Source organism: Egretta garzetta, unplaced genomic scaffold, assembly GCF_000687185.1.
Source record: "Egretta garzetta isolate BGI_Z169 unplaced genomic scaffold, ASM68718v1 scaffold81, whole genome shotgun sequence".
NCBI classification, from domain to species: Eukaryota; Metazoa; Chordata; class Aves; order Pelecaniformes; family Ardeidae; genus Egretta; species Egretta garzetta.
Window position 1 is genome coordinate 2,878,145 of NW_009258671.1, and position 10,907 is coordinate 2,889,051.

The 10,907-nt window shown below is 40.4% G+C and overlaps 1 protein-coding gene across 1 annotated transcript in view; it reads left to right on the forward strand.

The window, feature by feature from the left end:
• Positions 1-9,354, forward strand: part of LOC104135123 (solute carrier organic anion transporter family member 1C1-like) — a 17,554-nt gene extending 8,200 nt beyond the window's left edge. Inside the window, 8 exon segments of the mRNA XM_035888539.1 lie at positions 815-979; positions 1,535-1,700; positions 1,702-1,725; positions 3,157-3,319; positions 4,092-4,276; positions 6,126-6,190; positions 8,108-8,225; positions 9,138-9,354. Of these exon segments, the coding sequence (XP_035744432.1) occupies positions 815-979; positions 1,535-1,700; positions 1,702-1,725; positions 3,157-3,319; positions 4,092-4,276; positions 6,126-6,190; positions 8,108-8,225; positions 9,138-9,354 (1,103 nt within the window).
• The last annotated feature ends 1,553 nt before the right edge of the window (positions 9,355-10,907 follow it).

A 10,907-nucleotide genomic window follows, 5' to 3' on the forward strand; every position in this document is an offset into this window, starting at 1 on the left:
ATTTTGCCTCCTCTGCACTTCAGTCTAAACCAGTTAGCAGCAATCCTCAGGAAAGGAGGGGTCCACTAAAGATTATTGGAATTCAAAATGCTCTTTCAAGAATCTGAGGTTGTGCATGCACCACCTGCAATGCATCATCGTCTGAATGGCACCTACCTCTAAAATTTTGTGCTAGAAGAAATTTGAACAGTGGAAAATTTATTTCTGTATCAAGACTTAAAGAAAAATATTAGAAGGTTCCTTTCTCAACATGGAAAGTCAAATTATTTACCTGATGATCACAGAGCTCATGGAGATGCTGAAGCACATAGCTGCCTGAGGAAAATACAGCAGGCTTGAGTATGAGCTCTGGTTGTGCAGTCGTTGGGCTAAGAAAGGGGTGGAAAGGTATGGGGAAGGGATGGGTTTGCATCGTTATTCAAATTTTCCTGTCTTTGTTCAGATCCCAATGGGAGACATTGGGCATCTACACAAAGGCACCTCTCACATAGCCTTGAACCTGTGATGTTATTCACGTAAGCTGAAAAAAGTCTTTGCTGTGTGGAGCCCTTCAGTCTTCATGTGCAGACCTCACTAGAGCACCCAGGCCTTAATCCATACTCCTGTCTTCTTTTAGGATTCTCCTCCTGTATCTCAACCTCTGGTGTTATTCAAGAACCTGATTTTGCTTTCAGATACTCACATGCAAATGAAGATCAGTACGCCTTGCACTTGGACAGCTGAGAGAAGGATTTTGCTCTAAGTCTCATAGATTACTCACCAGTAATTATGCCATGCGTCTTTCAAAGCCAACTCATATATCCCTTTCTTTCAGATTTCTATACGTCCCTGAAAAAAGTATTGAGTAATCGAATGTACTTTACACTTTTGTGTTGCTCACTGTTACAGTTCAGTAGCTTTATTGGTTTCTTGACTTACAAACCAAAGTACATGGAACAGCAGTATGGACAATCTACATCTAAATCTAACTTTCTAATAGGTGAGTTACACTGTACAATGACTGCTTACGCTATAAACAGCACATGGGCAGAAGTTATAGCATGCTTCCTCTGGGAATGAATTCCTTGCAGAACAGGCTGATGTAAATGACAATCTCTCCTGAACTTGAAATATGTAAAGGCAGCATATAAACTACAGTTTTGGTGCCTATGGGACTAGAATAAATTATTATGTTATATTATATTATATTATATTATATTGGTTATATTAATTATTTTATATCGGTTATGTTATATAAGTGTATGCTATATTAATTATATTATAGCAAGGGCACCCCAAATATACAATTAATGTGGCATGGGAGTTTTAAATGCTGCAACATCTGACTAATGCCTTGCAATGGAAGTGGGTTTTGAGAGTTAGGCACTTCAAAAATAGACTACACAACCCAGGGATTAGGCTGAGCACAAAGCTGCCTAAAGTTAACATGATACAACAAAAAGCTGCCAGAGATATCAAGCTGAGGACAGAGTTTGGCTCTTAAACCCAGTGTGGCTCTTTTATTTTAACATTCCCCTTCTATAATCTCTTTCAGGATTGACATCCTTACCTCCTGTAGGTATTGGGATTTTCCTAGGAGGGCTCATAATGAAAAAGTACAAAATGAGCATCATTGGAGCAACCAAGTTTGCATTTACCATGTCATTTTTGGCCTACACCATCACTCTCTTGCACTTTTTTGTTGGCTGTGAGAACCATGTGAGGAATGACAGTGTCCTATGAAGGGTGAGTATAAAATGAAGGAGTATGTTTTTGGTTTTCTCCATGGCAGCAATAGTTCAAAAAATGTACCATGACACCAAGGCTAAAAGAGAAACATGCTTTTGCAATGCTTAAGAGAAAGTGAACGCTACCACTTGTCATTGTGGTAGTTCTGCTGGTCAGCAGAGTGTCAGCCTGGCAAAGCACAACACTGGTTAAAGATTAATTAGAAATACACTAGCAAAATTGCATCATTACCTATGTAGGTTGTTTGGCTGCATGGGGTGATACTGCTCTTTCACACAGTGCTATCTCTACACCAGAAGCAGTTTTCTAGTAAAGTACATTCAGTAAAAGGGTGAAGCATATGTTAGCATATCCTGCACAGAGATGGAAGGACTGCAACATGCTAGACTCTCAGCCTACTGTAAACCAAAATGAAGCTTTGATGCCTCCCGATGATGCTCTCTCCTCTCAAGAGAAAAAAACAGGGTTTAAAAGTTGCGGGCTGTTACTTTTTTCTTGGAATAAGTAGAGCTGCTGGTACAGGGGATGCATGCTAGGATACAGCTGTCCAAGGGGCCCAGTGACATACTGGCATATGGGTTGTCACTGCCTCATGTCCAGCCTGCTCAAAGTACCTCATGGCTAGTGTGAACCTGTTTGCATCTCCCTGAAGGCTTACCCACAGTTCAAAAATTTGTCACTACAGTCCGTTTATCAAGCCATACCGGGACAGGCAGGATGCCAAGGATGTTTATTTTTGTTGGAACCTGAGGACTAATGGTCTTTTGCTTGTCCTGTACCCTGCAACATTTTCACTAACAATGCAAAGGGAGGACCAGGGAATATGCTTAGTAAGCACTAAGAGGTAGCGAGTGCATAAGCTTAATTAAGCCAGAAAGGAGGAGATGAGGGAAGACATTCCTCTTTGTTTCAGATCTTAATACCCAAAGGATGTCTGAAAGAAAAAGGGAATACTGCATTCTCCATATCCTCTAGAAAAAGGCTAGGCTTTAAGAGAGGAGTGTTTTTAATTATAGAGACCAGGAAACCTAGTTTCTATAAGTGGTGCATTTTTACTAACAGGTAAAGATGTACACAATAAGGCTGTGTTAAGTGTTGCTAGCTCTACATAAATTTACAGCATAGCCTAGCTGATCTCTCAAAGCCTTTCAGCTTTTCCTTTTCTGTCTACACCTGCCAGCTAAAATCAGTAGCAACATTTTTATTTGTTTTAAAATTCTTTATAATCTATTAATCACTTTAATATCAGTGCAAGTAGGCTGGAATCTCAAGCAGAGAGATCAATACTATAGACACTCAGCTATGAAAACTTATGTCCTGGGCATACAAGGTGGGTTTCAGGACAGCGACACTGTCACACAGAAGGGACTACATTGCCATCAGCACTGAATTAAAAGTTCTTACATGTGTCTGAACTTAACTTCCAAGCAAACACATTCCATACCATGAAAACGCCATATTTTCTGAGTGCAACTCTGACTGCAAATGTGCCTCCAATGTGTGGGATCCTGTGTGTGGAGACAACGGACTCACGTACGTTTCGGCGTGTCTAGCTGGGTGCACAACTTCGGTGGGACATGGAAAGAACACAGTAAGACCCTGCTTCAGTTTCTGAGGTTTTTGACTAGCTTATTTTCCATGTAACATTGGGGATTTGGTAGTATAATGCATTTAAGGGAAACCAAAGTTGCTGAGGACCAGTCAGTAAAGTATTTATGATTTCTGACTACAGACAGCACAGAAGATACTGAGATTTCTCTGAGTTACTGCACATCAAGCAAAAAGCCCTAGCTCCTTGTTGTAGATCCTAGCTTTCATCTATTAGAGATTGAACAAGAGGGGGAAACACAATGCAAAGTGGTCTTCAGCACAGGGAAGATATGGAGCTGTTGGAGTGGGTCCAGAGGAGGGCCACAAAAATGATCCGAGGGCTGGAACACCTCTCCTGTGAGGAAAGGCTGAGAGAGTTGGGATTGTTCAGCCTGGAGAAGACTCTGGGGAGATCTTATTGCAGCCTTTCATTACTTAAAGGGTTCTTGTAAGAAAGATGGATACAGTCTTTTCAGTAGGGTCTGTTGCAATAGGACAAGGGGTAATGTCTTTAAACTAAACGAGGGTAGATTTAGATTGAACATAAGGAAGAATTCTTTATGATGAGGGTGGTGAAACCCTGGAACAAATTGCCCACAGAAGTGGTAGATGGCCCACCCCTGGAAACATTCAAGGTCAGGTTGGACGGGGCTCTGGGCAACCTGATCTAGTTGAAGATGTCCCTGCTCACTGCAGGGGGGTTGGACTAGATGACCTTTAAAGGTCCCTTCCAACCCAAACTATTCTACAGTTCTATGATTTGTGTTTTCCAGGTCTTCCATAACTGCAGCTGTCTTGAAGCCAGCAGTTCATGGACAGGAAATAACTCTGCCACCTTGGGACAATGTCCAAAAAGTGAGGATTGTTCAAAGAAGTTTATTTATTATACAGTAATACAAGTCATAAGTGGCTTTTGTTATGCATTGGGAGGCACCCCAGCATACATGATTATGTTTAGGTAAGTAAAACTAACTGTGTACCAATGGTTGAGACTTTCCAATGAGGGGATCAAAGTTGTGTTTTGTTTTCTCTCTTTCCCTTAGGAGAAAAGGCTCTCTTGCAGTATGTCATGGCTTAATCCCAGATGGCAACTAAGCACCACATAGCCACTGGCTCACCCCTCTGGTGGGATGGGGGAGAGAATTGGAAGAGTAAAAGTGAGAAAACTCATGCCTTGAGGTACAGACAGTTTAATAGGTAAAGCAAAAGCCAGGCATGCAAGCAAAGCAAAAAAGGAATTCATTCCCTACTTCCTATGGGCAGGCAGGTGCTGAGCCATGTCCAGGAAAGCAGGGCTCCATCATGCTTAATGGTTACTTGGGAAGATAAATGCCATAAGTCTGAACATTCCCCCCCTTCCTTCTTCTCCCCCCAGTTTTACATGCTGAGCATGACATCATATGGTGTGGAATATCTCTTCGGTCAGTTGGGGTCAGCTGTCCCACCCATGTCCCCTCCCAACTTCTTGTGCACCACCAGCCTGCTCGCTGGTAGGGTGGTGTGAGGAGCAGAAAAGGCCTTGACACTGCATAAGCACGCTCAGCAGTAATGAAAACATCCCTGTACTATCAATCAACACTGTTTTCAGCACAAATCCAAACCATGGCCCCATACTAGCTTCTCCGAAGAAAACTAACTCTACCCCAGCTAAAACCAGCACACAGTATAACATGCTTTCTTTAATGAGTTTTGTCATTTCCCTAGCTGTTAGCATCAAACCTTACTGTGCTGCTGTCTCTATGTCGGTTCTGGTGTATTGCTTCAAACTACTGCATAATGCTTTGCTTTCTTTTATGCCTGTTGTATGCCCAGGTTTTCTAGAACATGTCTTCTTTCTCCGCTTGGATATTTTGGCTGCATGGATTTTGAAAATGCCATGCATTTGTCAGTATTTTTGGATGTGGGGTTGCACTAACAGATTGCCTTTATCAGATGTCTGGAAATACAGGGCGTCTGAGGGCTTGGTCTGAGGCTTTTTTTGCTCATGTCTGTTGAGGTACAGAGGTACAAGTGTACCAGGCTGTGATTTGAAACATGTATGCAAATTAGCATGTACCTTTCAGTAACGTGAAGAGAAAGCTCAATCTATAGGAAAATGCATTAATGGCAAAATTAATGGTAGACCTAAGAGCATTAAGTCATCCTAAATGAACACAGAAAACAGAATGCGAACTCACCTCCCTTCCTCATCTCTGTGAGACATCTTTCTGAGTGTAGGCCATGTTAATATCTGTAAGGAGATGGCAGAGGCTGGATATATCATGGATTCGAGATCAGAGCCTGTTTCTGATGCTTGGGGTGTGGTTCCCATGGAACAGATGGGCATGTTGCCAGATGGCTTTGCGTAGTTCAAGATGTGACATTGTACAGAGGAATGTCATTTGAGAACAGAAAAATGCCACACTAATGCAGTTACTTTTGACATTTTTGTCTTAGGGCACTGTGATATTTCCCATCAAGTGTGTAAGGTATTTCCCTTGAAGTGAGGAAAAGTATGCCAGGGAGTTAAGGCAGTTGGAGAGCCCATTTCAGTAAGACTAAGATAGATTGTGATTATGACTTTAAATTTTCACTTCTTTAATTACACTTAGTGAATGGACTTCCCAGGAGCTATGTGATGGAAAACAATAGATTAATTCACCTTTTTCATACCACTTAATGCATTTTCAGCAGACGTAGGAAGCAGTCTCCTTCCAAAGCTTGGCTTTGTGTCATTAAGAGTATTAAATTCAGGGTAATTAATGACAGTTTAATAGGCATGTCTAAGCACTAAATAGGCAAATACTTCATACTTCTCTTTCTTTCAGATGTGTCCAGCCAGAGGTAAAATCTCTTGCGGTTGGTCTATACACACTCATCATGAGAACACTAGGTAAGAGAAATCGGTCTGAATAACAAAGGTGCTTGCTCGTATGGCTTTGAATGACACCAATGCAGCCACCATTTGTAAACCAGATGTATCCTTGAAATAGCTGTTAGATCCTGGGCTGTTCCTGAAGATCCCAATTTTTTCATGAAGGTCAATATTCAGTAAAGAGTTCACTGGAAAACCAGCTAACACAATTTTGAAAATCTTTGACCTGCTGATTAAACGGTGTTGCAGTTTGGGAGCCTGGTGTTACAAAATGGGAAGACTTTCTAAGCAAAATTAAAGTATTATCCTAAATTTCTAAACAACACTATAGGTTTCAAACTCACGATTCCATCCATGGCTCACTGAGACACAATGCTGCAAGTAAAATCGAAAAGACATGCTCTAGTAGGACATCATTCAACACTAATACAACTCTACTCACAGCAGAGTGTTTTCTCCATGCTGAAACTTCACTTTCCTGGTAGACAATAGCTTAGATCTCAACTTCTTTTAAGCATGCTGCAATGCTTTTTTTTTCCTTTTTTATTTGAGGGTTGTTAATGAGAAGGTTGGTTAAGGCAAACAAGAAAACACCTCTCTGTTTCCTTTTGTTCTCTTTGTCAATGGAATAGGAATACCTGCATTTCAGAAATGTGGAGAAATGTGTGTGAATAGTCAAGCCACGTGGGTTTGCCATGAAGCCTAAAAAGTCAACAGCAGCTTACAAATATCTACAATCAGAGCTAGGTTAGGGCTGTTGTGTCTCCTCAGGATTGTGATGAGACATTCTGAGATAGGAAGGTGTAGCCACACTTTGTCCTCCTTTACTTTTCTTATCATACAATGGAGGGACAGGATTTCTGCCCCAGCTCTCAGGACAAGCAATGCCAATGGGATTCTTGGAGCTCTTTCGGCCATGGGAAATAAAAAAAAGCATGATGAAAAAAGAACTGCCTCCTGTCTATAAGCTTCTGCTTCAGCACATTGAGCCAGTATGTGTAGAGCCACTGTCACTGATTCACAAAAGCCAGCATTCCTCTTCAGTGACTCTGAGATCAAATCTGATATGCTCCCATCTTCCTTCTCTAAGGAACCTCCAAAATGAGCATTTGTCCCATCATACCCTGACTACAGCACTGATGATCATAATACACAGACCTTTGCAGATAGATTACTGAGTTCAGACTCTCACAAGAGCCCTCAGGTAGAACAGGCTGAGACTATACCTGTTTTTACAAAATAATTGCCTATATAAGAACGCAGGATGCTCCTGTAGGAACAAAGCTAATGTGAAACATGGTCCTAGACACACTGAAACTTGGATTCCTCTAAAGTTAATACTCGCCCTTACTTCAGCAAGGCTAGGATTTTGTCCCGTGTCTGCCATGTTTTGCAATAAAGCATAAGCTCATATCTGGCCAAGTCACACTAAAGATGCAGCTGAAGTTGCTCTACCCTCATAGACATTTTTGAAAAGCGTATTCAGTTTCTCTAATCATATATCTTTGGTGCTGTCCCTTCAGGCAGAAGGGACTATCAGCTGCTGTCGGATAGATATGAAGTCAGTGTGGATAATTTAGGCCATGCATGGAAAGAAGGAACTATGTGTCAGTTCAGTGCTCCAAATACACAACCAGTCCAGCTCTCCGTTGCAGGAGCTTATCATGCACTGGAAGCCAGCAGTAGCACTCAGAGCCTTGCTTGAAAAACCCATGAGCATGACTACTAGCCTGGCCAAACCCATCAGACCACATTGCCTGGGGTGTCCCAGCTTACAGTTACTCTGATAAATAAAAGGAGAAGTTCCCCACAGTCGGACCCACCTGTTGCCACTATTGCAGTATGTAACTGCCCACTAAGAAAATATAAAGCTGATTTCTAAAAAGATGTCTTTTCCTGTGATATCCTGTGACATTTTTGCTTGTTTCTTTGCAGCTGGGATTCCAGCACCGGTTTATTTTGGTGCACTGATTGACAAGACATGCTTGAAATGGGGAAGCACAAGCTGTGGGCAACGAGGGGCTTGCAGGCTATATGACTCCAATGCATACAGGTAAGACAAATTAGGCCACAAAAAGCTTCACACATTTCGTCTCTACAGATATGCGTGCTTTGCTCTGTTATACTGTAGTGTGTGAGGCCACTGATCAAAAATTATGGTCAGATACTAACTGTGGACTCAGATTTAGCTCAGTCCAAAATTCCTGAAATTGAGAAATCTTATGATCACATCTTAAACTCTTAGTTTGTCAGACAGTTTTTATGTTGTGCAAAAATCATTTAACATCAATGACAGACTTCCTGGAATGAAATATGTATTTTTTAATAGTCTTTGAGTTAATTTGAGAAACCTAGGATTGTATGATTTACCACCAAGAGGAAAAGTTCCCAAATTTACCTTATTTGCAGGTAGCTTATTCATACTGGCAAGACTGTTAAATTTGTGCAGTGGCCACATTTCAGAGAAAATAAATGAAAGAAAATCATACTGATTGTCTGGACAGGTATTGGTTGAACACAAACAATATCAGTCTCCAGGAGGAATATTCCAGAGATTTTTCTTTTTCACCCAAACCTTGGGCACTTCTGATGTTGGGTTTGGGTTTGGTTTTTTTTTTACATAAAATAGCCCACTTTGGCAATCTCAATATATTTCTAGCCCCCAAAAGTCTAAGGCCTTAAAGTGATCCAAAAATCTGTAGAAACAAAGGGAAGATGATGGAAGTTTCACTTTGCAACTATCTTCATAAGCAAAAAGAATATTATCAGTTCTTTAACAGATGTTTTCACAAGCAAAAATGTCCAGTTTGTTGTACCATTCACAAATCATGAGTTCTAATGTTTTCCCCTAAGCTACTAGGTGGTTTTGGTATATATGTGATCCTTAAAATCTATTACAGTGATTTTCTTCAGTGTCTTAGAAAACTTCAATGCCTGGCACTATCTTTTATGCTCTATCCCACAGGTATGTCTACCTTGGTTTATCGGCGGTGTTAAGAGGTCCTTCCTACTTGATTGGAATATTTTTTTATATATTAATAAAGAAACACTTTCAAAATAAGAACTCCAGGCCTATAGAGAATGGAGGAAGAGAAGAAGGTCCTGTGAATAAAGAAGATAATTGCAAGGTCAAAGAACGTTTGCCAGGTTCTTCTGATGGAGAGAATGAATCATGTATTTAGAAAGCCATTTAGACCAGTGACATATAAATCAGGACAGCTTCTTTTAGGAAAAACTTTCACAATGTTATAAATAACTGAATAATACATAACACCATTCAGAAAGTAAAACTAATAGCAAAACTGCGATCAACAAGAAAAACTAACATGCAAGTATGAAAGTGCCTTATGCGTACCTGGTTACCAATAACAGACAGAACAAGTCACAGGAGCTGAATCAAATTCTCAACAGATAGAGGAAAACCTCCCTTTGGCATTTCCAAGAGAGCCAGTCTGCAATTTTCAGTGGGGTCAAAGATGGCTGCTGGCAGAACAGCCACATGCCAAAGGCCCACAAAATGCAACGCAGATCCTGTACACAGATCCATGCGGTAGACGGCGACAGGAATGACGAGCTCAAGGCCAACAGCAGTGTTCTGATTTCATCAAATTCAGTCAGCATTCACAATAAAGCCAAAGCCTTTAAGCAAAATGTTTCCACCTTATCTAAACGAATCATTGCAACAATTTTTCATCACAAAATTGACAAAAGCAGTATTTTTCCAAGAAGCATTTTATCTTAGCTCAGCTGAAAATTTTAGGCCTACTTAAAACTACGAATAGGTTGCCGTAAACAAAATAATCAGTTTTAAAAATCTCAGAGTTGTAGATTTATTAAAAAACTAATTTTATCAGTTAAGTGACTATGAAAGATAAGGAATAATCTGAATTTTGTAGTGATGATGTTTTCTAAGCAAAATCCATCCAACATATGCTGGTGGCTTTATTGCTATGCCATGTGCTGTCCAGCAGAGGACACTCAAACAATAACATTACGCCTATGACTACTGCAAATATGCGATACATTTGTCATGTTCAGTCTTCATTGTTCTGGGAGAAGTTCATCATCAGGCAGGCAAAACACTCACCTGTGTATTCAGGCACCTCAAAACTTTCTCAGCTCAAGCCTTTAGCTCATATACTCAAAGTTGCTTTTGTGTATTTGTTGGGTTGTTGTGTTCATCATATTTGCATCACTCAGAGCTTGACAACTGTTGTTACTTTAAATAAAAAGATATGTACTTGCGTACCCTTGCACAACAGTGATGGAATTCGCTGGTTGATAATTTCAAATAGATGCTCAGGACTGAGTGGGTTATGGTTAATAGACATGTTAGACAAAAAAAGTACATTGAGCAAAATGCTGAGTTGTTCTGAAAAAGGTGCTGTCGGTCATGACAGTCAGTTAGTAGTGATTGCAGCAGCTGAAGGAAAAAGGATGTGACTTTTTTTTCCAAATGAAGCAATATTTACTGGAGGCAGAGATTCTCCATCTAGCAAAACTGATATGACTCTGCTTGGTCTTACAATTGCATTTCCAAATGTTTTGATATATTCAGATATAGCCATAGGAATGACCTGTGGAACCTAAAGAAACGAACCACCTTACCTAATTATTGAACTTGGGAGTGAATTTTGGCAGGGGAATTAATTGAAACTGTATAGTTCTGCTTGTCTTTCAGCTGCTTTGCTGATATTTTTTTAGCACATCTTGGTGTATATATAATTTCCTACAG